This window comes from Cyclopterus lumpus, chromosome 4 (genome assembly GCF_009769545.1).
Source record: "Cyclopterus lumpus isolate fCycLum1 chromosome 4, fCycLum1.pri, whole genome shotgun sequence".
In the NCBI taxonomy this organism is placed as follows: Eukaryota; Metazoa; Chordata; class Actinopteri; order Perciformes; family Cyclopteridae; genus Cyclopterus; species Cyclopterus lumpus.
The window spans coordinates 11,750,068-11,777,327 of NC_046969.1; the positions used below are offsets into that span (position 1 = coordinate 11,750,068).

A 27,260-nucleotide genomic window follows, 5' to 3' on the forward strand; every position below is an offset into this window, starting at 1 on the left:
AATGTAACACTGGTGATGATAATGATAATATCGATAATAATAATGCTCTCTAAATTAAAATGCATTCTGCCTTATTGTGTTTTAAATTAGCTTGTGTCTGAGAAATAATCGTTAACACCACCTCTTTATTTTTACATGTTTAAATTAAAGCTCTGTCTCCAATAACTGAATGTGCGTTTATTATAAATAGTTTCATTAACGTACTTAAAATAAATGAAACGTTTAAATCGCTTGTGGCACCTCGGAAAATATCCGAGTTGTAATCCCTACATTGTTAATTTACGGCACATTTCCTTCAGTCGCTTTGAACGTTGTGCGCAACGTTGCCCTGCTCCTCCCAAATGTTCCCACACAGCGGAGGAAACCCCGACATCCCCTCCCCGAGCCCAGCCTACACCGCTCACCTTCATGCTCGTGAATAAACGCTCTCTTTGCATTCACCCGCTGCCTGCATTTCCTACTTTTTTCAAATGTAAAACGGTGCACTGATTGGGGTCGTTAGCACCTCTTGCAAACTCTTAAGGGAATTCTTTATTCTCTCCATTCATAGTCGCCGGTGCTGCATGGCCGCCGCTGCTGCTCAATATTCTTCCCACCTTGGGCTAATCCTGCGGGAATAAATAGATTTCAATTCATGCTTTGCATTCGTACCTTGGATTTACACGGCGGACTGCAAACCACTGGAAGTATCAAAGCATGCGGCACATAAACAAACATGTGGAATCCTTACGCACTGACCACGTATACGAAGAGCATCATGCACGGGAACGAGAGTTTCAAATAAAGTGAGAAAAAGACACATCCATGCGTGCACAATTAAAAACCACAACGACACGTAGGCCCTTAAAGAAGTGAAGAGGAGGATCACGTGAACTTAGCTGTCGTCGTTTTCATTCTGCAGCTTTCAGCAGTTTGCCTGAGCAAAGTTATAGGTTTGTATTGTTATTACGCCGCCACGTTAATGCGCATCAGATATTTCAATCATGCAGGCCAATTTTCTCTCCCCCTCCTCCTCCTTCCTCTGCCACCGTTAAATGGTCTATGACGGACGAACACAGAAAGCAGCGGAAAGCAGCATTGCTGATGTCCCATTGTTGACAAATCCATGAAACAACTCCAGTTTGCATGGTTTAACAGAGAGGAGAAGAAGGAGGGAGGGAGGAGAGGAGAGGAGAGGGGGCGTGTGTCGTCACCAAACCACGTGTCCCGCGCTGATAGTATATCTTATACTGGGGAAAGTAATCTATCAGACAGTCCTTTTAAAAGCTCCGGCCTCTAAAAGCAGCATGTGTCATCTCGACTTGGTTCTCCAAATATCGCTCCTGTAGGAAATATACGCACCGAGAAAGGACGTCGGAGCGCAGAACATCTCCAACCAACTTCGAGGCAAAGACCCGCCGCTTCACGCAGGCCTGCTCACTTACCGAGTGGAGAATTATTTGTAGAAGTTGAAGTTGCTTTGACTTGACCGGCTGACTGCCGGTCCAATCGCATTCAGATTGTTGGAGACATCCGATCCCTTGACGTGGGCGAGCAGAAGTCCAGCAGTGTGTGCGCGCTGACCATCACACCCGGCGGCTCGGCTGTTTTGGCTCCAGAATTTAAAAAAGAAAGTAGAAGTAAGCCGTGAGATGACCCTGTCTGGAGGCAGCGAAAGAGCCAGCGACATGTCCGGCCAAACCGTGCTCACGGCGGAGGACGTGGATATCGACGTGGTGGGCGAGGGAGACGAGGAGGGCATGGAGAGGGTGGACAGCGACTGCGACAGCCCGGTGGGAGGCATTCTGCACGACCTCCGAGGAGAAGCAGGCGACGAGGAGGTGGAGGATGAGATCGAGGTGGAGAAGGAGGAGACGAGGTCCGGTGGAGGGAGTCCGTGCTGCGAGAGCTCCGGGGAGGGAGAGACGGGCACCGGAAAGGGAGAGGGTCAAGACCAGAGCGCAACGGGAGGCGGGATCCAGAAGCCCAAAAACAGCCTGGTAAAGCCGCCTTACTCCTACATCGCGCTCATCACCATGTCCATCCTCCAGAGCCCGCAGAAAAAGCTCACCCTCAGCGGCATCTGTGAGTTCATCAGCAGCCGCTTCCCGTATTACCGGGAGAAGTTCCCGGCGTGGCAGAACTCCATCCGCCACAACTTGTCCCTCAACGACTGCTTTGTGAAAATCCCCCGGGAACCCGGCAATCCCGGCAAGGGCAACTACTGGACCCTGGACCCGGCCTCGGAGGACATGTTCGACAACGGCAGCTTCCTCAGGAGGAGGAAACGGTTCAAGAGAGTCCAGCCGGACATGCTCAGGGACCATACTGCTCTCATGATGCAAAGTTTCGGTGCGTACACCCTTGGGGGGCCCTACGGCAGGCACTACGGGATCCACCCTGCTTATAGCCATCCGGCGGCTTTGCAGTACCCGTACATCCCCCCGGTGGGACACATGCTGCCCCCGGGCATCCCTCTCCTGTCCTCGGCGGAGCTGAACAGAAAAGCGTTCAACTCCCAGCTCAGCCCGAGTCTTCAGCTTCAGCTCAACAGTCTGAGTACAGCGTCCATGATCAAATCGGAGCCTTCAAACAGACCGTCTTTCAGTATAGAGAACATCATCGGGGTCTCCAACGCCTCCTCGATCTCACCGGGCGCTGCTTTCCTGCGGCCTCCGGTGACCGTTCAGTCGGCCCTGCTGAGCGCTCAGTCCCTCTCTCTGACCCGGAGCTCAGCCGCTATCGCTCCCATGCTCAGTGTGCCGTCAAATATGATTTCTGGACATGTTTTACCGTCAGCAGCGGCGGTGTCCAAGTGGCCGTCACATTGACTTTATACCATGAGAAAATAAACTCTTATTTTTATATAGAGACGTTATTATAAGGGGGGAGTGGTGGGAACAGCACAAATCAATAGGCAACACTGGACTCCATGTATAGACTGAGAAAAAAAAGAAAAAGGAGATATTTATGTACAGGTAATATTTGTAAATATTTGTAAAAAAAAAAAAAAAGAAAAGAAGAAAAAAAAATGAAACGATTTTACCTGTATTTTCTTCTCCTTTGTTCCTGTTTGGGATCTGTGATAATTATTTAACATTTCCTTTTTTGTATCGGAAGCTCTTGACACATGTTTTGCTTCCTTTTCATATAAGAGTCAAAAGCTCTGAAAAGTAGTCTGTTTATAATAATAAAAAATATCAAATATATGTAATTCTATGTAGCTATATTGTGTTGTAAACTGAATTTATTTGTAAATAAATCTAAGAAAGAATTAAATCAATTTTTTTTATTAACATTGCTAAATGGTTTGAGAACAGATTTATTGAGAAACATATTCTTGCAAATATTATTTTGTATAAATAAATATAAATAACCTCTCACGCCATAATGGCATGATAAAGACAAATACATTTAAATTTGAGATATAGGTCTAGATATTGTTAAAAGGTCTGAATATTATGTGCTTAAAATTACTTTTATTATTATCATCTCATTTTCACGGTGTTTAAAGTCTATCGTTTTAATTTGGGCTTTTTAAATTTGTAATCCAGGTTGTATCGCGTGTTTACAGCTAAACAGTTTTCAGATCTAAATATATTTTTAGCTGGCAATGCAACATTATTTCGAGCTGTTTACTCTTTTAATTTAACAAGAATTATTGCCGACGTTTTAAAAAAGATTAAGGAGTTAGCACATATTTATATGGATTTTAAATGTAAAGAAAATGCAAAAGGTATGATCATGAAGTGAAGACATGTCATATCCTGACATTTAAACCCTAACACTAGTTATTTGTGAAATGTCGCTTTTTAGGCTGATATAAATCTCACTTCATATTTTGAAGACGAAGCGGTGTAAACGCTTGAACATTTAGGGGTATAATAAAACAGTTTAATTATTTTTTAAACATATTTATGGTTGTTTCCTGATAATGATCTGGAGGTTACAGTTGAGACACCTTTTAATTCACCATTACCTCACTGCTCGTGTCGTTTTACAGGATACTCTGCGGCTCGGCTACTTCAAAGGTAACAGCTTCGCAGTTGTGTCTGGCTAATCACTTCTACGCAAACAGCAAATGGGGATCGTGTTGGTGTGTGTGTGTGTGTGTGTGTGTGTGTGTGTGTGTGTGTGTGTGTGTGTGTGCGTGTGTGTGTGTGTGTGTTTGTGCCTGTGTGTGTGTGAACGGGTTACAGGCGCTATATTTATCTGATCCCCATGAGAAAGAGAAAGGAGCCTCTCTGCTTCAATTCACTTTCAGACACCGAAGAAGGTGCTGATGATGCAAAAGGCTTCTCCAATGTCACTGTGACATTTCATTCATTTGTATTGGGCTATTATTATTCACATCATATCATTATTATTAATTGTAGCATAGTTGTGCAGTATATGATTATAGTATTTTATAATTCGTTATATTGCCAAACAAAGCCGGGTTGCCTCGTTGAGTTTCCCTCACATTAATACATATCATAGAAAAAAAAGAATAGACTATATAATAGGTTCTTGATTTCTCTCGTTATGTTTTTCTCATAGGAAATAAGGTCTTAAATATTCACATCACTCCAAGAGACAGTTCAAAGAGTTTCTGAAAGAGACGTACAGGAAGCACCAGAGGTCACTTTCAGAGTGCAGTCACAAAATATAACTTATATTTAGCGAGTATATGCGGAAAAGCAATATGAGAGTTTGTCAAATGCAGCTGTATGTGTGTCTTTTTAGAGAGGTATTTAAAAAATAATAATTTCCGAAAGAAATCATTCAAGCATTTAAACAGCAAACCTGCGCTTATTAATGTCGTATATCTATTATTTTACCTGTTTCTGTCACCCAGTGTGGTGACAGAAACAGGTCCAGTCCTCACAAAGCAAAGTCCTTAAGCAAAACTCTGTTGCTCACATGCAGTAAAACTGCAGCGAGATGTCTCCGTGTGTGCTGCGGCGCTGCATCGGGGATGCAGCATGCAGGTGGACATCACCTCGGAGGAGATTCAAGCCGCTAGGGGGCGATCAGGGACACCGGGCTCTTCATTGTGGATATCAAGAATCAAAGAAATATTTAGGAAGACACGACCACCTGAACAAATGGAGGATACACTTTATACACAATCAATCAATCTTTCTTATTTAATTATTTATGATTGTGTACAATCATTAATTAATTAATCTTCTAGAATCTAGAAATAAATATTTGTATCCTTATGCCCAAGTAATCACAATATACCCACTTATGTATATATATATACAGATTTAGGTTCAAATAGTATTCATAAATATACTGCAATTGTTGACGTTAATAACATCAGGGTTTCAGTATATGATGAAAACACAAAGTGACCTTAATTGGTCAACAATAAAAAAAATTAAAAAATCTTAAACTGAAACAGTGTGGGAAATAATACACACTGATGAGCAGATATTAAAATGTGTATTTACCGTTTAGCTGCTGCAGTTTGTGCTGCAGCAGCTAAACCTGCTCTTTCATGCTTCTAACCCGGAAACAATTGTTGTATCGAAAATAATGCAGTTCTTGATGTTTCACGTTATTATGTCAACAATTTGCTGATTGGAGGAATGCGCTCATTTGAAGAGCTAACAGTCGAACTCGGGCGCGCGCACATCGATAATGACCTATGCAGTTGCACGCGCTTGTGCACAGGTGAAGAGAAGCCTGGACTGTTGGTTCCCACAGCTCTATACAAGCCAGTCTATATTAGTCTCAAGCCACAGCCTTTTATAAATAAAGTCCACATTGTGTATTTGATTGCTGACTTGTGAACAGAGCTTTAATAAATTAGCAAACATTAAAATAACCTGACAAGTTAATTTAGACTTTAAATCTTAAAAAATGTGGATAAGTATTTTGATAAATTAAAAACAAAAAGTTCGTTTTTTGAGGATAATGTGGGTGTTGTTTGTTTTGCACACCTGTAAATACACCTTTGTGCATGGCTTAAGTGCATAAAGTTAGATGCATGATGCTCACTCATCCTGCATCACGTTATGATTCTTAATGCTCATCCTATTAATCAAATTAATATGCATTTAATTTATAATGTTATAATGAGAGGCCACAGTTCATATACCTGTCTTCAAATAGGGTATTTGGGTGAGTTTTGAATATCAAGAATACAAAGAGACACAAAAAGGAGTATACACATGTTTTCAGTAAACTCATTTGGTAAGGTGATCCAGAAGAATGACCTTGGTTACCATTCTGTGGCTCATCTTAGGAAAAATAAGTATACGTATCTAAGACACTACACACACACACACACACACGCACACACACACACACACACACACACACACACACACACACACACACACACTCATATATAAAATGATGAAGCACTCATGCATTTGTTTTAGCTTGAACACATAATCTGATCAGGTCCTTGCAGGTGAATAATAAAAGTTTAAATTTTAACGAGCCGATGTGGTTTGCTGAGATTTGGTCCAAGTGTTTGTGAGAGAATGTTTGTGGGAAATTAACCACATTGAGAAGTTAAGGCTCCATATGACCACAGATACTTGAATGTGTTTTTACGAACAGCATTCATCTCTTTTCTTTTAAGTGGGCCTGGTGTACTGAAACACTGTCCAAGCATGTATTTCATCAAAATGAAAGAATGATTTTTGCTATATTCTTAAGAGAAAGATTTTCTGCATGTCTGAACACTGAAGTAGACAGTACACATTGGGAGTCAAACACATGCACACACTAGGAGGTATCAAATGGTCACTGTGAGCATGGCTGGTTGGGGAATAACTTGAACAGCAACACTAACAATTTAAGAATCTATTTTTGCCCATAGACCAAATCAATAGTTTCTGTATGTAATGATTATGCCGCCTGAAGTGCGGCATGTCACACTGACTCCAGTCTCAATAACCAATGTAAATCTTGTTGACCAAAATCAACTTGACCACAAAGTTAGCTGTCGTATCAACAGATGGAGTTTGCACAGTCGCCATGGAAATACAGATGTTGTAATATCCATTCCAATATTAATTTATAAGCCAACATGAATGAGTATTATTTATTTATTATTAACTTTAGTTCAGTCAGGAATGAACGTTCACACTCATTTGCATTTGATTTGTCTCAGTAGTTCCACTCTCATGCCCAAGTTGAACCACATCAGTGTTTTGTTTCTTGACAATACATTGCTTGATGTTGCATTGTCACATGTCAAAACTCTACATTTCAAGGGGATACCAAAGATGCATGCACCAGCTTTTATGTAGCGAAGGAGTGCCAATTCCCTCTCCATGCTGGATTGTAAACATGTTAACACAGGAGCACAATCATGTTGTTATGACACAAACCCTCAGACAGATCTGAAATATCCATTAATGCATTTCATACTAGGATTTCCCAAAAAATTCAATGAGGGTTGAGTTTCGAATTATGGGTCTTTATTTGTTGTCATGTTGACAAAATAGCAGAACAAAATCAAGTCTGACTTGCTTTAGCAAACTTGACTGTTTATATGATAGACTACAATGACATTGGCAAGCAAGGCCGATGCCTCCTTTAGTAGGTCATCTTCAACCACAAGCTATAACCTTCTTCTGGTCGGAGATCACAGACAGTAAATGTAGGTACATCAGTTACTGAATATTTAAAAAGGATAAATGACAAAGTAAAGCTGGCGTGGCCAGGCATTAATAACTAATGGGTACCAGAGAGTTATAGGCTGCTGCCGTTGTAATGAAAGTGTCATTGCAAATCAGCAGTTGTCCGAGGTTATTATTATTTATGCATAATTGATGCCAACAAGGAACATGTCTCCCCCAACAAATCCCAACACCTTGGGAGCAAAGACGGTGGAGTCAACAGAAGTAAAGGTCACAGAGGAGAATATGCCCCTGGGCTGAGATTTACATTGTGAAGGGAGGGCAGGGGGAGGCTTGCATTGTATAACCATACACACATCTGTAAACAGATTGTTACTATAACACATGAGACAGCTGAAATTCTTTGAATTGAACGTTCATTGAGCATTAGTGGAATTAAAGCCTTTTCATTAAAGTTAAAAGTTAAAGTTGAGTTGTCAACTCTATTTGGCATTCATTAATTTCACAAAAAACAGACAGTATGAAATTAACTGTAATAAGTTGATTTCTAATTCACAGAATAAGAAAACCTGCATGATATTCAATATTCAGCATATAATATTCCTATTTTAGATACAATATTTGAAATTTCAAAGATATGTCACATATATATTTACAATTATTATAACTTATATTCTTATTTTAGAGATGTCTAAAAATAAATCACAATTTTGACTATAGCTATATTGTAGTTATAGGGATTGTTTATTGTTTATATTAAATTGACATACAGAAATGGGCCAGCTTCATGACCCTTTGAGGAATTTACTAGCAGTTATTGGAAAAGAGGGGAATTTCACTCGCCATTTAATAAGTTATACATTTTGTTCCACAGCCTGTATTATACCAATAGCATATCTTGCTATTATATTATTATAAATTCTCATTTAATGCTTTATGAAAGAGACTTCTTCAAGTTATGACCCCCTGAATTCAACTTCACCTTTAAATTAATGAGATATTAGTGGACAAATAGACATTTAATAATGCACAATATCCATCAATTTGTCATAAATCTCGTCTCAACTAAAGTTGCATTCAAAGTAGCTGGGGATTTTGAACCTTTCAAATCAAAGGAGCAACTATTAACAATAAATGATGAAAGTCACTGGTGATATATAGCTGCAGTTACAACTCGTTTTATAAGACTCTTCAGTCAACACTATGCTGCGATGGCTTGAATACAGATGGATGTCGTCTTTCTCTAGGTGTTCTCGAATGCCTCACGTCTCTAGCTGGTTACGTCATCGCGCAGTGCCCAATGAAAACGCGCAACGAAGTCTTGGCGGAGACGTACCCGGAAATGTATATAGTTTTTTTGTAGCTTCTATTTCTCCTCTTTAAGCTATTTTTACCAGTCGAAGTAATGCACACGTGCAGTCTGGTATCAATTTGTGTGTTGCTCGGCCTTGTTGTGAGATGGGGCGTTTCCCTAAATTCATATTCAGGTAGGAACAGTGTGCAGTTTAACGTGAACACACTGCGCCAGTCAGAGAGTCACAGCAGTCTTCTTCGCCACACTATTGTTTATGTCAGTGTTGCTCATTTAATTTGTTATAGCTTATTGACAGTAAGTTGTTTTTCCACATATCATAGTGTTGCTGTTAGCGGTTAGCATCCAACGTTAGCCTGTGTGTGTGTGTGTGTGTGTGTGCGCGCGTGTGCATGTGGTTAAGTGCTGTCAATCATTGGTGTAGTTCTCCATTCATCAGACTAACAGCGGAATGATTTTTCTCCAGGGGCGGGGAAACCTCCCATGTTTGGCGACTATGAAGCTCAAAGGCACTGGCAAGAAGTGACATACAACCTTCCTCCTCAGGAATGGTCAGTCTGGCGTGTGTTTACTCAGTGGAGCAAGTTTGAGAGTCAATTCATTAAAACATTAAAGGGAACAATGAGAAATCCTGGATGTCTACCTTGCATCAGTGGCTGCACCCTCCATTTGTCCTCCCTCCTTTTTGTCTGACACTTCCACAATTTCAGATATTATAACAACATGTGTTATACTCATCCAGGTACTTCAACACCACTGAGAATGACTTGAACTACTGGGGTCTTGACTACCCACCTCTGACTGCCTACCACAGCCTGATCTGTGCCTATGTGTAAGTCATTTTAGTTATTTAGAGAGTATATACTGTATTCTATTCTACTGTCTAAACAAAAGCTTGCATGTCATTTTAGCCGTTATTTTTTAGGATGCTATAATGTCTATACTATAATAATGTTTTATACTATACCTATATATATTCCTGCAGAGCCAATTCGATAAACCCTGAATGGGTGGAGCTTCACAAATCCAGAGGTTATGAAAGTCCAATGCACAAGTTATTCATGAGAGCCACAGGTACAGTAACCATGAGGAAATGCATTGAACAGCTTCCATGATCTACCTCAACCTCAAGACTATTTTACTTACTTCAGGGTTCCTACACAGATTGGAAGGGTCTGGAATTAGATTTTGTAGTAATTTCCAGGTCTGGATGAGTTTAGAAAAAAAAGAGAGTGTATGGAACAATTTGTGTGTGTTCAGATTATAGCTCCATATTCTGTTTTTCTGAAATCAGAATTTCCAAAAATAAATTGATCACATAAGAAGAGTGCTTTTCATGGCATTTGAAAATGTTCACCACCGTGTGAGAAAGCACGGGCCAGAGTGTGCTTAATGACTTAGAAAAGCAAGGCCAGAAGTATGGCTTGCGTCTGAACACACTCTCCCCGGCAGAGCTGCCTCTACGCCTGTATGTCACATTTTGCAAACAGCTCGGCCCCAAGTGCAAGATGTTTGACAGTAGAACGTCGTCCACATTTCTGCATCGGACTATAGACTGAACGGCCACATTGGGTAAATGCAAGCTTTCTGGCAATCCACAAATATAAAGACTGGTTGGCGAAGAATTCTAAATGTAAAAAGAAAGATAGATGCTAACTTCATGTAAAATGATCCAACAGCTTGAGTCAAATGTGGTTTGAAAAATCGACAGAAATGTTTGGATTTTTAAAATGGAAAATGTGTTTGAGTCCTGTTTCCAACAAATTATATATATTATATTATAATATGGTTATTTGTTCTATTTCAGTCCTGGTGGCAGATTTGATGATATTCATCCCTGCTGTGGTTTTATACTGTTTATATCTGACTGATGGCTCCTCTAAAAAGAAGGTAACACACTCTCCTAACATGACATGACATTGAATTGTTTTTTCAGCTAAAGACCCAGTGAGCCACATTTTCCTCTTAGTGTGGAGAACCCACCCCTATTAAAACTGATTACAGTGCTGGTCATCCAAATTAAGGAATTATGAAGTCATTATTGCAATAAAATATGATGCCATTACATTTTCCAGGAAGTTATGGCTGTATGAATACATTTACAGTACAAACAATTAAGGGGGATCTTTGTCATATTTTGATCATGTTCTAAATGATCAAACAGTTATAGATCGGTAGCTACAACCGACATATGCCAGCTCTGTCTGTAAACAGGCAGCACTAGAACAGGCTATCCCAGCATGCATTGCCTTCTGCTCAGTGTACAGCGTGACAGGCACTTTATACATTGATTAAAGAAAACAGTTTACTTTATTTTGAGATTTGTCACGCAATAAAGTCTGTTATCAGATGTTTCAAATTTGTGAAACATAACATTTATAATGCATTATTGTATAATATCCTCCAGGTGTCCACTCTGTTCTGCTTCCTTCTTTACCCTGGCCTGATTCTCATTGACTACGGACATTTCCAGTATCCTTTATGTACAGGTGCATTTATACTATTTATTCACTGTATTATGGAATATCATTATTGTTATTTGCTTTGATAACTTCCTGTGGAATACTGACCTTTTTAAAGTAGCAACTCTTGGCTTTAAAGTCCCAATCTAATAGTCTTAGGAGGAGGAGAAGGAGGTGTATACCAAGTTAAAAATATATTGTATATATTTTCTCATAGCTTTTTCACTCTTTTTGTTGTGTTGATTGACAATGTAAAATGTGCTTTTTAAGGATTCAAAATATTTTAAACAACTTGGAAACTGAAATGTTATTATTTTTGACGTGTACCCTCATATGAGGGTCTTTTGAATAGGCAATATAAAGCTAATGCTTCTTCCAATTTATATTATATAATATCCATTTTACATCTTATATTATATGAGCCGTTTTTCTTCATATAATCTCTCCTTTATTAAAGTTTAAATAGAAAGAAACATCAGCTGACATGGGATACTGTTATTGTATTGAATGTATGCACTGAGATGTTTACCTCCACTTGTCTTGACCTGGAGACCCGTTTACCACTACATTGACCTTAACCGAACCAGGTACAATGGAGTGAGTCTGGGCTTTACCCTGTGGGGGGTTCTGGCTCTGGGTCTGGGCTGGGATGCGTTGGGCTCTGTGGCCTTTTGTCTGGCTCTCAACTACAAACAGATGGAGCTGTACCACGCTCTGCCCTTCTTCTGCTACCTGCTGGGGAAGAGTGTCAAACTGGGCCTGATGGGGCGAGGGTGAGTCATTTTGTTTGTCTTGTGTTTTATTATTCACAGCTATGACTTCAAGTGGCAGAAACTGCATGTTTCAACTATGTATCTTTTTACTTTTAGCTTTTTGTTGTCTCTCCACTAACTGGTTTTCGTACACTCTTGATAAGGATTGTTATCATGAAATCAGTATGGACATTTTTTTAGATCATGTTAGCTGCTCCTCAGTCTTTCCATGCACCCTTGTAACTGTCAAAGAGTCAAAGTTCAAGCCACAGTTCACTGACAATAAAGTGAATCATGTGAGAATTGCCTGAAAAGAAGAGAAAAGTGCAGCAAAATGGATATGTCATTTTTATCTACCGATAAAATTAGGATACAGTGAAACATCAACGTATAATATACTCAATTAGTTAAGATCATAACTTATGTATCAATAAGGCAGTCACTGATGTAGAGGATTATTCTCAGGATTATTTTTGTGTCTGAGAAGGCATCATTATTCAACCATGTCATAGTTTCGTTATATTGTTTTGTCACTTTGCAAGTGTCAGGTGAGTGCTCAAAGCAGATACGTAATGTCAGTCTATGAGCCATCCGTGTCCTCAGGAGAGCCACAGAATGACTGAGGTAATCAGATTGGAGGCTGTTACTAGTGTGTCCAGTGTCTGTTTATCTAGTAACAATGTACCAAGGGCATTTAGTAGCAAATGGAGAGCTGGATTAGAAGGGCTGGGGAGATATGTCCAGATGACACTCTCGCCATGCCCAAACTCCTCAGCTATGCTGTCTGTGCAACTTAACCAGCAGCTTCACAGTTACAGCTGACAAGATAGCCTGACCCACACTGAAGACTTTCAGCTGATGCATGGCTTTCACTGCATTCCTCAACACTAGGGTCAAATCCCACATTTAGGACTTGCAGACAGAATGTACACATTTATTGAGTATACGAAGATAAACTTAAGCTTCTGGCTAATGTCAATGTTTGTATTTATTTTTAATTACATCAACCTATTTCTTAATTATTGATGGTATATCTGTACATACTGCTATTTGTGACCCTCTTCACATAGGCTTTTCCTGTTGATGAGAATTGCTTCAACAGTGTTGGTGACCTTTGCCCTCTGCTGGCTGCCCTTCCTGTCTGGCTCCGGTTACGCCATGCAGGTGGTCAGGAGGATCTTTCCCGTGGCTCGTGGCTTGTTTGAGGTACAGTAGAGTTTCTTGAAAAGTCAGCCTGACAACCACATCTGAGAAGCTCTAGTCAAGGATCTAAGTAGCTACTCAATTTAAAGAAACAAGAGGAATAAGGTAGTACCTCCTGATAGATCAGTATAGCTCTATATAGGCTACCTGATGTACCACCAGCATGACCTGGAGATTAGATGATTCACATGCAAGTTTCCTGTGTCGGTTTTCTTTGAAGCCTTACTTGCCTTTGAGATGGTGCAGATGTTTAACCTCCTCTTTGTCATTCCTGTGGTGTGCATAACAATGTATATCCCATGAAATGTTTGGATATTAGTTATACTATAACTATAGTTATATTAATCAAATAAAAAAAATTCCCAAATGACATAAAAACCATAAAAAAAGTTTGTTTGGCTTCCAAGATGAAATATATGTGCAACCATCTTTTGTTATTAATGACCGAACAGAGATGCTCTTACTGTGTGTGGGTTTACCCTGAAGACTGGTGCTGTGTTGTTATCAATAACTACATATGTGCAGGACATTGGTTTGCGGATGCTCTTTAGGCGTAGCAGACTGAAGGACATTTGCTAACTAAATATAATGCAGTGGTTTTATTCATACATCATAGTAAGAGACTACACAAAAATAATTGGAGGTGGAGGACAGTTGTAAAAAGGTGAAGGGTTGTGAGTAGATGAGGGTCTTTTATTTTCACTCAATCTTTTGTTGTAATAACAGTTTGCTTATCAACTCTTTTATTTAGAAATGGCTGTATTGGAACCATTTGGTTATGTTTTCAATAAATATATTATTTTGAGATATTTAGCCTTTTAAAAAACAACCTATTTTTTAGGTTTCTGCTCAAAATAAAATACACAAACTAAAAAGGGTGTATCTCTGCAACCACAAAGGCTATTTGAATAATGTTAGTGTTATAATAAAAGCAACCCATGTGAGCTTGTGTTCAGATGTGTAAATATTAGTACATTTGTTACTGGTTAAGAGTAAATAAAGATGAAAGACAGCAAAAGTTGAATTTTCAGATTCGCCTAGAAAAAAAAAGAAGCACTTTCAGGAGGATTATCTCTTGGAAGGATGCAGAGCAAAGGTCAAAAACCACAAAGATCATAGCACAATATGGGACCAGTCTCTCTGCAAAGTTTGACTTTGAAAAAGTGAAGCAGAACAAAGTTAGAGAGGTTTTAGTACAGATAAATTAGCCAAAATGAGCATTTGGGCACAATCTGTGCAATTTGAATTTTGGCATGTACCAAACCATATATTTCACTTGTATATTACTTATGGTGTTCAATAAATCCAAACACATCTGTCTTTGTTCATTTAGAAGAAGAACATTTTTTAAAAAAGCAGCATTTTCTGACTGTAAAGCACTAAAGCGACTCATGTTGCTGTGTTCTTTGGCTCATATCTCGGTAATGCTTTGGTGCAGAAGGATTTTGTAAAGATGTTTAGAATCTGTGTTAAATCGTCTAGCTTTTTGCTATCTGGCTTTTTCTGATAGCACCGAGCTACGGGTTGCTAGTTCCGAAAACGTGCTGAGTGGGCTGACTCCTGACAAAATTATGATTAGGATATTTAATCATTCTTTTAGTTGGTGTTTAAGTTGTGTTGAATTGGCTTACTAATTCTTGTAGCCCAAGTTCTGTTGTTTTAATTTGATGTATAACATCAATATATTTGCTCATGTTTATTGTAATGTTTTACACAATTTAACCATAATGTGTACATTTCACCCCAATTGGGGGGCACGGTTTTTAAAAGGTTAGATTAGGCTATTACATAACATTTTTTAAGAGAAAATTAACAGTGCTAGAGATTCAGTCCTCCTTTTCAATAATGTCCTACACTCCTTTAGGGCTTACTTTCAGTTCTGGTCTCCTGATATGACCGTACCTCACAATGTTGGATCCTTCGATCAATCAGCTTGTGATTGATTGGTTCCTTTTGATATCAGTACATCGTGTAAGTCGCAGTGTGAATTAGACGCCTGTGAGGTGGTGTCTATGGGCTAAGTCAATATCATTTCATTTTGAAAGGTGATGTTGTTCCATGACGTAATACAGTGAGAGATCATTCTAAATTGTAATCCTGTTGAAGAGAGAAAGGCCGTTTGATATTATGGGATGTCTCGGCGATGTCTTGGCAGTTTTCTAGGAAGTGACATTTCTCGAAGAAGTTAAAGCTCTTTTTCAATTTGAACAATTTACAGCACGAGGCTTTGACCAGTGAATGCAATTCAAACACAACCAATGTGGCACTCCTCATGCCGTACACACTGCTCCATTTACTCTCAGCATGGTGAACTCCCTCCACCCCGCACTGCTTAGCCGGTGGGAAATGGATACCCTGCAGGATCAAAGAAAACAGTGGAATAAAATGGTGAAAGGTCAGGAGATCAGTTTCACTCTATCTCTGGGAGGTGTTGGGGTTCAGGACGTACAGCAGTAGGATATAGATAAATCAAAATAATTTATGGCCTGGGTGTTTTCAGCACTTCATAGCAGAGCCGTGTTCTAGCCTTATGGACTGAAGAGTGGGGCAAACGCTACATTTAAAGGCGTATCAGAGCACATCCGACAACTGTTGCCTCATGCCAAATATCTTTGGAAAGCATGTAAGTATGATATACGGTTTCATAGCACGCACACATACATTTGTATGCTGCGGTCAGTCAGTCGTTGCCTCCTAGAGAAAAGGAATAAGATATTAATTAAAAAAGAAACCGATTTTCTGAACACTGAAAAAGATTCAGCTGACCGTGTGAAGAGCTGTCATGGCAGGAGCAGTGGTCAAGTAACGGTGTGTATTTCTGTGCTTGCATGTGTGACTGACAGCTCAGGGGCCAAAGTTTGCAGCTCTTATTTCTGAAACCTGTGTCCCTCCTGTCCTGGTCCCCGAGGTGGCACCCACCACAAGGTGTCACGGATGTGAGAAGTAATTGAAAATTCTACCAGGGGAGCAGATGGCAGCATGCGCTGTGGCAGTATTTGTTCAACGAAATGATACAAACATAATACACAGGGTGTGAGAGACACTATACTCCCCTGTGACGACAGCATGAGAGGCTGCCGGGTCGAGTCGTCCTGGACTAATTGTGAAATTGTGCTCGTAAGCACACGCTTTGGACAAGGGGTGAGGTGGGGAAGAAGTGGGCCGCTGACTAGTGGCCGTGGTGGCTTCAGGGCAAGAGCAGTTGTAAGTTTACCCACTGATCTGCATTCTGGCATCTCACGTTGCTGCGTGCTCACAAAAAATGGCACCAAATGCTTCTCGCTGTGAAATTCCAGGCCAGCTTATAGGTGAAGGAGCCGCACTGCTCTTGCCCCACCCCCCCACCATTCATGTGTTGCCCTCAGGCGGCGTTCAGGAACATTCCCGCGGCGGTTATTTGGAGCAGGGAGGCAAAGAGGAAAGAGACCGTGATGTGGCTGAGACAACACAACACTGGACGGCCCAGTGCTGCTGACCAGGCTGCCTTAAGATCCACACAGCTGTGCTGTGAGCAGCTGTAGCACAGAGGAGAGGGAGGAGGCCAGAAATAGTTCTTCTAGACACGGCCTCACAGTGGAATCATAAAGCTAATCTACGCACGCTGTCTCTGTGACGTGTGATATCATGGTGCACAGTGGCGGCTTGGGCCTCAATATCATCTGATCCCTGCACAACTGCTTAAGCACTTAAATCAACTGAATATCACAGTCTCTTATAAACCACAAGTACTTTTAAGACTGGTATTAAGGCTGTAACATGTCTTCCATATTATTCATGTGATGATTTTCTGCTTTTTTAATGGTTGTATATCATTGTGAATTCAATCCGTAGGTTTGGACTGTTGGTCAGACAAAACGAGTCATTTAAAGACATCACTGCGGGAATAATTGGCAGATTATTTGAGAATGAAAATGGTTAGTTGCAGCCCTTGTTTTCAGAAAATTACTGTGGGAAATGACATAGATAATTGTCTAACATGTTGACATTATATATTTCCCAGTAGTACTCCGTGGTTGGTTTCTATCTGCTGGTTATGCAGAAACTACTCTGGTTTGACATTTGACCTTGGCTCACCACTTTTGCAAATACGTCCCGTGCTTTGTCTGACGGGAGTAAATTTATGACTGAGGATTACGTACAAATGTCCCTCTGGAATGCTCCGGGGAATGTTTTTTTTTATTGCACTTTCAATGGGGAAATAATTATTCTCACTTATGTGCTTTCTCCTCACATGGAAGTCGGAGTATTTTATTTTTATACACAGGCAACAAGACGTCTTGAATTTCAACATGTTTTTGAGTGACATCATTTCTAATGTGTGTGTGTGTGTGTGTGTGTGTGTGTGTGTGTGTGTGTGTGTGTGAGAAGGATAAGGTGGCCAACACATGGTGCAGCTTGAACACCCTGATAAAGATCAGATCCATTCTGTCCAGTGACTCCCAGATCTACCTCAGGTACTCCCCTCTATCTATTTAATAAAGTTTCATGTTTTCCTCCATCCTTTCCTTCTTTCTTTTGCTTTATCGTTTTGTATCTATTCATTGCCCGGCTCTTGTTTTTGCTCCTTTCATTTACTGGGAAAGCAGTGCTCGCCCGAGGGAATGAATACTGTGATCCAGCGGGGTGGAAATTAAATCATCCCTTAACAAAACGTCTTGAGAGGAACTTCTGAACATAAAGTCACAGCTGTCTTTGGAAATGAGGAGATGGAAACATGTGTTATAAACAGAGACAGAAGCAGAGTAAATCAATCTGATTTCCTTTAAAGAACGTTATGAATTATGTGCTTTATTAAATGATAGACAAATTAATCATGCTATCAGGGGAGACACTGATGACATTCAACTAGATTTTCTCTGCACACTATCAGAGCATCTCATGAAGGGTTTGGATAAGTTATTTTGACTAAAAGCTGAGAGCCTGTTTGTTAATGATGAGGAAACAGTTGTGTCATGGTGGAGCCTGCTTAAATAACCAAGCACCCTAAATTTAGGCGTCCTATGTTCGCAGCATGGACACGTTTCTTCCAGACTGCTAAGTCTGGGGATCAAGTTGGACTTCTTTGACTGAAGCGCTTTTCAAACAAATGAAAAACACTCTTGTCTTTTTGTCACGGGGAGCGGATCTGCTAAATGCTCTGGTGTGGGCAGACTGTGTAGATAGAATGAGTCAGCTGTGAAAAGTGATCCATGTCCTTCCGGACTTCAAAACCCTGCCCTAAACATAACACACATGCACACACACACATGCTGTCATACCCACTAAATACCCACTTACTGGTTCCTTTACTACGATCTATCTTCCACTCTCACTATCTACACCGTTTTGTTGTCTGTCCATCTGTGTCAAAGTACAAACACATTGTTGCCCTCGCGCATTGAACTAACTCGCTGCTCTACCTCTCAGCACATTCACGTTCACACTGACACATAGTCACTCTCTTCCGGTGCCTCCACCCCCAGCAGGTGACAATTGAAGGGTTAAACTAATGCCTGTAACCCTAAGAAGGGGACAGTATTTGGTCATTTCCCACATAGCAGAGGTCTTAGTTTGCGGAGCAGGCGGTGTCTAAAAAAGAAACGCAGCAAGATGGATCCACAGTCCGATTTTGGTTTGACCGATCAAAATCTGATTATATGGTGTCACTGACTGCCAGAATGACACCACATAACATTCCTTTTCAAAGTGTGAACTGCTTTTCAGTTCATCATAATCAGTTTTTACATGACGTCACCTCAACACAACAAACAGGTGTTCAATATGTTTAAACCTGGATTTATATGCAAATGCACGTTTTCTTATTGACTACAATTTGATTTGATACTTGACCTGTCTACTGCTGTGTAGTTTAAACATGTTTTTTTTTTATCTCTCACAGAGATTTTATGCACTTAAGTAATGCTCATGTGAGATAATCTTAATTCTTGTTGTGTTTCAGCTTGGCCTGCACTCTCCTGGCAGTCCTACCATCCAGCCTCAGACTGTTGACCAAGCCCACCTTCTGGCAGTTTAAACTGGCCTTGGTTAGTAGCATCTAACTGATGTCAAAGCAATCACAAGCTGAATGTACGGACCCTCCCTTTACAGAGACAAGGCCTGTTCCTTTCACCAGTCACTCTGTAATTTAATCACCTTACTCTGATAACTTTCTGCATTTCACCGTTATGTCTAAAATAGTATATTAATATACATTATTGATGCATCCATTTATACATTTTAATTTTTCCTGCACTGCCTTTATTAAATAGTATGTTGTCCAGTATTATCGTTCAACAGTAGTTGTTCTCCCTTTTAGGCAAATTCATCTCTGGCGTTTTTCCTCTTCTCCTATCAAGTTCACGAGAAGTCCATCCTCTTGGCTGCCTTGTAAGTACAGAGGCAATACTTCTTGAGTTTTTGTCTCGTTGGGGGATTTCTCGACATGCGACAGTGATGGTAACACACATTGTTACTTTTTATATCTTGTAGCGATACCTCAAATATTCATGAGTATATATTTGATTTCTGCTCACAGAGCAGCCATTTGCCCGTTCCCCCACACAGGTTATGTCCTGCAGATTGTTAACGAGTTGAATATGTGTGCACTCTGTAAAAGTGACATCATCCTCCTGGTGTGCTCCTCTCTCTGCTGATGAACAATCTATTTAGGTACAGACTTGCTAACTGGCTCATTCACCTCTGTCATCATAATCTGTGCTACACAGACACAAAAGCAGCCCTGCCAGCCTCCATTGTCACAGTATGACTAAATGCAGAACTTGCAAATGTCGGCATCAAATAAAGCCTACAATGTGATTCATTACCATTCACCTGCATATATACATAAAGCTGTGTAGGTACAAAGTGACGCCTGGCAGCAAAGGTCTGACAGTGGGGGAATGGTTCCTAGATCTGGGCTCATCTATTAATCTAGATTAGGGTAGATTGTTGCTTTATTAACTATTGAGTTATATCTCCCACCTGTCCGCCTGAATCAATCAGTAATGCATGTCCAGGGATTAGGAAAGAATGGCAGGCGGCAGCTCTGGGCATTGTTTGCGCAGGATCAATTATTGGGCTGTAACGGGATCGCCAAAGAGCACTGGCTGTAATTATGGGCTCAGGGACCAGTGGAAAGTGCCCCCCTCGGAGCCGTGTACAGCTAGCGCTGGCTAGCAATTACGCAGGCAACCAGGTTCAACTAACAACAGGCCTTCACTAAACAAAAACATATACACATGCCATGGAGTCATACTTTTTAAGTCTTCGATCATAAATTTGAATATGGTTCTAATAAAAGTTGGATGTGTATGTATACACACCAGGGCAGTTACAGTAAAAAGCACATAAGGATGTCAGATAAAGTTAGAAAACTGCCTTGTGAGAGACTATCAATAATTGATTGATGTGGGTGTCCTATCGAATCAGTTGCTTTAATATTATACACGCATGATATCAGTTCACATCCAGCTGCGACCTAACATGGCTTCACTCCCTGTCTTAATGCAAAATGATGTTCAATGGTGCTCACTGCAGAGTGTGTTTAACAGTGAGTATGTCCAACTTTGATGTGTTCAAGGCCTGTCTGCCTCCTGCTGAATGACCTCCCCCTGATGGTGATTTGGTTCCTGCAGGCCTCGACATTCAGGTGAGATTGTGGGGAAGAAAGCCCACTGTCACTGGGTCTTGTTCTTTAGTCTAGCTTTTCAGTGCATACGTTTTGGATTCATGCTCATGAAAACATGTTTGTGCTGTTGTCATGTGGTGAACAAATTGAGTATTTAACTGGTTTAGAACAATTACTGGTGAAGTTTTATGTAAGTAATATGTGTTTTATGATGTAATCATCAATCAAAAAGTCATGGCTAGCAGCTAGTTAGCTTAGCATCAAGACGGGAAGAATTGGGAAACCACAATCTGCCTTTAATGATTAGTTATTATTAAATTGTATCCCATTGTTTAATCATTAAACATTTCAGTTATTTTTTGCTATTGGTGAACATTAAAAAATGCAGAAACATTAAAGCAAATCAAAAGTGTTGTAGAAAGCAGAGCTTAAAGACACACAAATATGTTACTAGAGAGAAGAAATTACACAATTTTCGATTTACAACTCAAAAATTAAAGTTACCAGAGGTTAAGCCTCACTTGGTCTGGTATGAGCAGATGCTTTTAATGTCTAAGTTGGCACGTACCACATAACTGCAGCGTTTGAATGCGGCACCTCTCTTTATTTCTCACCACTGTTAACTATCAAACGAGACACTAACAAGATAAAAGGATCTTCGATGTGGGTTGAGCTGAGGACCACAAACGAAAAAGACGAGTAGTGCTACAAATGTTTGGTCTAACTTTCACCAGCTGTTGTTAAATTCTTCCGGCAGCACTAATTGTTGTGCGTGTGGTTTAGTATAAGGATATCTGGGGATTACACGGCATAGTCTGCATGCCTGCTGTCTAAGTGTGCGTTGTGTAGAGACAGGAGGTCATTCTGTAGCTGCTTTTCAGTACAGTCTGACATGGACTTTCACATTATCTGCCTCCTCTAGGGACTCCACTTAAAGAAATACAGCTTTTGTTCCAACAATTGGCTGAATGGATGCTCAACCACAGCAATGTTAAGAGGACAGAATGCAGCCAGTCTGTTTTTAAATTGACAAAGTTTGTATTTCCAAATAGTTAAACATTTATCTCCTGAATGGAGTTTTATTTTTTTGGGTTGGAGTGAGTGAGTGGATGGGTTTTAACAAGCTTGGGTGATTTACTATGAGTCAATTGTTGTTCTTGTCCGTGCCCCTCTGCTAAACTAAGATAAGCTTGGCATGAATGTCATCTCTCCCCAGGGGACTGACTGCTTGTGTTGGCCTGCTGGTTAGAAGCTATGTGGTTGACTGTTGCCCTTTTCTCAGCAAACCTTTTACTAAACATAAGAACGTACTGCTGGACATATATACATTAAATTAAAAAACATCATGCTATGTATTTTTAAATAATCTTTTGTAGAAGTGTACATCACAGCTCCCTGCTTACTCTGTTTAGAGTCATTAAACATCGGTCTGGTTATTATTATTATTATTTTTATTAGCCTTTATTTAACCAGGTCGGTCCCGTTGAAATACAATGACCTCTTTTTCAAGGGAAGCCTGGCCAAGACAGCAGCATAGAAAAATTGCAACAGTCACAAGACACAACAGAAATCACATAACACAGATAAAATACATTAAAAAAGATAAGGCAACAGGACTAAAGCTCCGGATTCACACCAAAACAAGAACAAGTGCGGTATGAAGCCGCTCCAATTTCTCTCACACGAGTCTTCAAAGTTTCAAGGTTGATGAGCTCCTTTAACTTTAGAGTTTTTTGCGGTGCATTCCAAGCAGCAGGTGCAGCGAACTTAAAACAGTGCTTACCAAATTCAGAGTGAACTTTGGGCATAATTAATAAATAAAACTTATTGGAACGTAAGCAATAATTTCTCTGGGATTTAAAGATGTAGTTACATAAGTAGTGGGGGAGCAGACCCAAGATAGCTTTATAAATACAAACATGCCAATGTATAAAACGCGTGCTGCCAGAGATGGCCACTCAACTCGAGCATATAAGATGCAGCGGTGAGTGAGGGCTTTACAACCAGTGACAAACCTTAAGGCACCATGACACACAGTGTCTAGAGAATGCAGACAGTTTGCTGGGGCATTCATATTTAAGAGATCACTGTAATCAAGTACAGGGAAGAAAGTGGTAGCAATCAACTTTTTTCTGGTAAAAAAAGAAAAACAAGATTTGTGACGGAAAAAGAATCCCAGTTTCACTCTTAATATTTTTACCAGATTTTCTACATGTGGTTTAAAAGAAAGTCGATCATCAATTAAAATGCAGAGATACTTGTATCAGTTCACACATTCAATTTCATACCCTTACATAACACCAGACATAGACATCTGTAAAAATGCCTAATTTGTAAACATTAAATGAGCTATTGTTCTTGTCCTTGTCCCTCTGTGCAGCATGCTGCCTCTGTTTCTGAAGGACGGGCTGCTGGTGCCCTATGTTGTGACCTCGCTGGCCTTCCTCTTCTTCAGCGTCTATCTACTGTCCCCACTGGAGACCTGTTCAGAGGATGAGTTGAGACTGGGAGCCTACCACAAGCTGCTTTTCTGCCTGCCCAAACTGGACCTGGCCCGGATTGTGAGATGGAAGGTCAGTGGAGCCCTGGTCCAACAACTAACACTGCAGCAGCACCGATTCATCTGTGTTACAACCAGGCCACGTTTGGTTTAGTAAATCAAGAGGTTAATGTTACATTTAACCATTTCAGTAGCAATTTTATATTTCTACATTTAAACATGTAGTTAGGGTTTGATACTTATAAGTATAATCATTTGTAATGCTGTTGCAGTAATGGTTATATGGGACCAGCATATCTACAAAACATTCTCTGTCAGTTTTTTTTTCAAGATCCGCCGTGGTTTTGATCTATAGATGCCTTTTGACAAGCAAATCTGCAGCTTTGGCTTTGCTTTGGCAAAAACAAAGGGATTATGTATAAAGAGACATACAGCATGTTGCTTAACTGCTAACTGTATCTGACTCGTAGACAAAAATCACAATTTTACCCAAAGTCCTGCCGAAGTCAAAACAACATTGTCCTATTGGGGGGGGGGGGGGGGGGGGGCAAAGAGTACATTAACTCGTACATGTGATTTTGTGGTTTATATTTGGTACTTTTTGTAGGTCAAGCTGCAGAGGTATATGGAGGTCTGCAATCCCAAAGATGTGTGCAGCAGGCAGTAATTTATGTCATTGTGGTTGCAGCTCTAATTGGCTGCCAATAAAATAAAGGTCACGCAGATTACTTAATACCTATTAACACAGATAGGGAGGGCAGTATTGTAGGTCTTTATCTTGTTTTTTCAACAACCTAAGCAGCACATAGGATTCATTTTAAAGCTACTATGCACGGGATATATATTTGATTATAGCATCTTTAAAATTATTCTAATGCCCTGAGGCGTTGTTTTTAGAGACAATTCCACTAAAAAAATGCTGTAATCTATGTTTTCAGCCTATTAATCTCTTTGTTAGCAGGTCAGTTGGCATGAGTTTCCTCTACCACAGTGTCTTTTTTGACATACCACTATGTATGGAGTCACCAGAATCCAAAATCTTCTAATCCTACACACATAAGCTTTAAGTTTAAAGCATGGTTTCCTTTTGCTTCTGGCTCAGACTTAATGAAAAAAGTGTGGAAATATCAGCTTGATTCAGCCAATAGTTCCTCTCCGCTCTTGTACATGGAGGAGGATGCACAGCTGATGCATTTGTAATAAGACTGGGGCTGATTTTAGAATCCCAGGTGGCTTGTATTTTGAAAGAGGCACAAGACCAAAATTGCAATCGTGTGAGAAGATCTACCCAACTGTATAAATAAATATCATGTGCCGCTGTAAGTTGTGTAAGCTGTCCGGGGATGAAAGCCGCTGCCAGGCGAAGAATTATTTATCACTTATTTAAGTTTCCACAGCGTCTGAAGTGGCTGCCCTGCCAGCCCCTTAGCGACAGTGGCTCCGGTAGGGTGTCAGAGATTAAGAGAAGGTGTCTTTTTATAGCGCGCTGTCATTAACACAGGTTTGCCTAGATATATTTATTTACACAAGCAGCGTAAATAGCGTGCCCCGACGTTGGCGATAAGGTTTCATGGGTTTGGGGTGGCAGGGCGGGGGTGGGCCGGAGGTGTTTCCTGCATCTTACTCGCCGACTTATCTCTGACGACTTATCTCTGGCTCATAAAGCCCTAATACACACATGAATGAACTAACTTGCGCCAACAGTTCTGTTTGCAACTCTGTAAAAAGGCAAAAAGTAGTTTTGTAGGCCTTAATTCAAATCTGCTATTCTAGGAGTGTGATACTTTATAGCAACTCTCAAATGTCCAATTTGCTGTAAGTCATCCAGTGATAAATATGCAATGTCATTTGAGAGCTTTGTCAAATTAATTAATTCACTGGTTTGATATTATAGTTACACTTAAAATTGAGGGGAAAGCTAACAGTCTGTTCTTGGCCTCAGGTGAACGGTCCTTTTCATTGTTTTTATGAGGAGCAGTTTCTGGTTTGGAATATAAAATCAGTCATCACAAAATAAGAGTTGTCCACGTTAAAGGGGAATCTCTGCAATTTACATTTTAGTCCCTAGAAAAGGTAAAACTTAAAGAATGCTGGATCCTTTGCTGCACCTCAACATCTTTTTTTTCAAGCTAATATTTAGTCTCTCTTAAGTTGCACCTGACCACAGCTATTTCCCCTCAGTCCGGGCTTGTGAAGTCATTTTGTGTTTCATTATGAACTCACACGATCTGATCTTGTGCCCATGTGACCACTCTGTCCGTCTGTGTTGCAGTTCTACATCAGCGTCGCCTCCATGGCTGGTGTGAGCATCCTGACTGTCGCTCTGGATCCTCCACCACATCTCCCTGACTTGTTTCCTGTGTTGGTGTCTTCTACTGCTTTCATGCACTTCTTGGGGATATTTGTATATTTCAATATTGTCCAGTTCAGCGAGCCACCGAGCAGAAAGAGCCAGAAGAAGACCAACTGATGGAGCCAAAGGCAGTGATATGCCCAGCATATTTTTGTTTTAGCTCATATTGCTTCAGGGAAGCCGGTGTTACACTGTGGATCTGCTCTTAATGTACATAAAGGATTTCACTTGTGCCATCATGTCCCCAATGCAAGTATTCAAAAGAAAATGAATTGGCAACAATCGATTAAAGTCAATTTACGAGAAAAAACAACTGATGTTTTATGGTTCTGAGAGTTATCTGTTTGCTTTCTCTGCGTTATAGTAAACTGAACATCTTTGGTTTCAAGCTGTTGCTCAAAAGAAGAGATTTTTTGACATCACTATGTGACATACATGTGAGAAGATAATGTGCAAAAAAGCAATAGATGGAGATGCTTCTCCAATATGGACCAAATAAATTCATGAAATCAGTCTCTTCTTTTACTAAATCTCAATCATAATTTTTGGTTTGACCATTGATACTTAACTCTTATTAAAGCACACTATTTCTGGTTAATCAAACAAGTACAAATAGACAAGCAGTGTGCAGCCTTCACATGTGACCTCAGATAGCTCTGTGTCTGTATGCTAATGCTACAATAATAAGAACACCTGTTGAACGGTTTATTTATGGTTAAGACCACAGAGAGAGGTGTTGATTTCATTTCGTGATGACTTTTAAATCCAGTTTGTCGTGGTGCTAGACTTAATGATATTCAAGGGTGTTCCTGTTATTTTGTCCACCCTCAGTACCTACTCTTGGTGTTGTGTGATTAAAACGCATACCGGATGGGACTGGTCCCAGGTCTAGCGGTGACTGTTGATCATAAGTCATGTGACCTTTTTTTGTTTTCTACTGTATATTTTTTGTATCCAGCATTGAAGTTCTTTTGTACAATCCTCGTTTTTGTGAAAATAAATAAAATTCCTCAATGACTTTAAAGTGAACACCAGTTTTATTGCCACATTGTTAAAATGATTTAATTTTGAGCAGCTTCATATAAACTGTCTACATTTACCAAGTAGTCTGCTAAATCACCCCTAACAGTCTGGCAGAGACAGAGCCAATAATTGGACAGAAATTATTTCTTTCTAAGCTTTTACTCAACATCATTAAATATTCATTACAAGTCCTAGCTACTACAAGGACCCTGCACAAAAGACCTGTTCATTTAAAACAAAACCAGCGACAGGACAGGCCTTAAAACGAGATGATGGAAGGTGACATATCTGAACATAATGCTATAAAGTTGAAATACCACAGAAAAAAAGGTACAAGCAATTTCTTTCTCCAATCTCTGAGCGAGTTAATGACAGGCATAAAAAAATCCATTACGACTATAAATGTTATCAGGTCAGTGAGGGTTGCCTGTGCATCTGAGGCTCCAGGCCGGTAGCCAATAATGAGACAAAGGGACGAATGGGA

General features: G+C 40.2%; 2 protein-coding genes across 2 annotated transcripts; both read left to right on the plus strand.

Moving 5' to 3' along the window:
* The first annotated feature begins 1,631 nt into the window (after positions 1-1,631).
* foxd3 (forkhead box D3) lies at positions 1,632-2,810 on the plus strand. The gene has a single exon (XM_034530382.1). The coding sequence runs from the start codon at positions 1,632-1,634 to the stop codon at positions 2,808-2,810; it is 1,179 nt and encodes a 392-aa protein (XP_034386273.1).
* Positions 2,811-8,873: 6,063 nt separating this feature from the next.
* alg6 (ALG6 alpha-1,3-glucosyltransferase) lies at positions 8,874-26,780 on the plus strand. The gene is made up of 14 exons (XM_034531450.1): positions 8,874-9,052; positions 9,344-9,428; positions 9,620-9,709; positions 9,863-9,951; positions 10,685-10,767; positions 11,285-11,349; positions 11,927-12,112; positions 13,162-13,297; positions 17,663-17,748; positions 19,233-19,317; positions 19,590-19,660; positions 20,853-20,921; positions 23,281-23,473; positions 25,673-26,780. The coding sequence occupies exons 1-14, from the start codon at positions 8,971-8,973 to the stop codon at positions 25,868-25,870; spliced, it is 1,518 nt and encodes a 505-aa protein (XP_034387341.1). The 5' UTR covers positions 8,874-8,970; the 3' UTR covers positions 25,871-26,780.
* Positions 26,781-27,260: the final 480 nt, after the last annotated feature.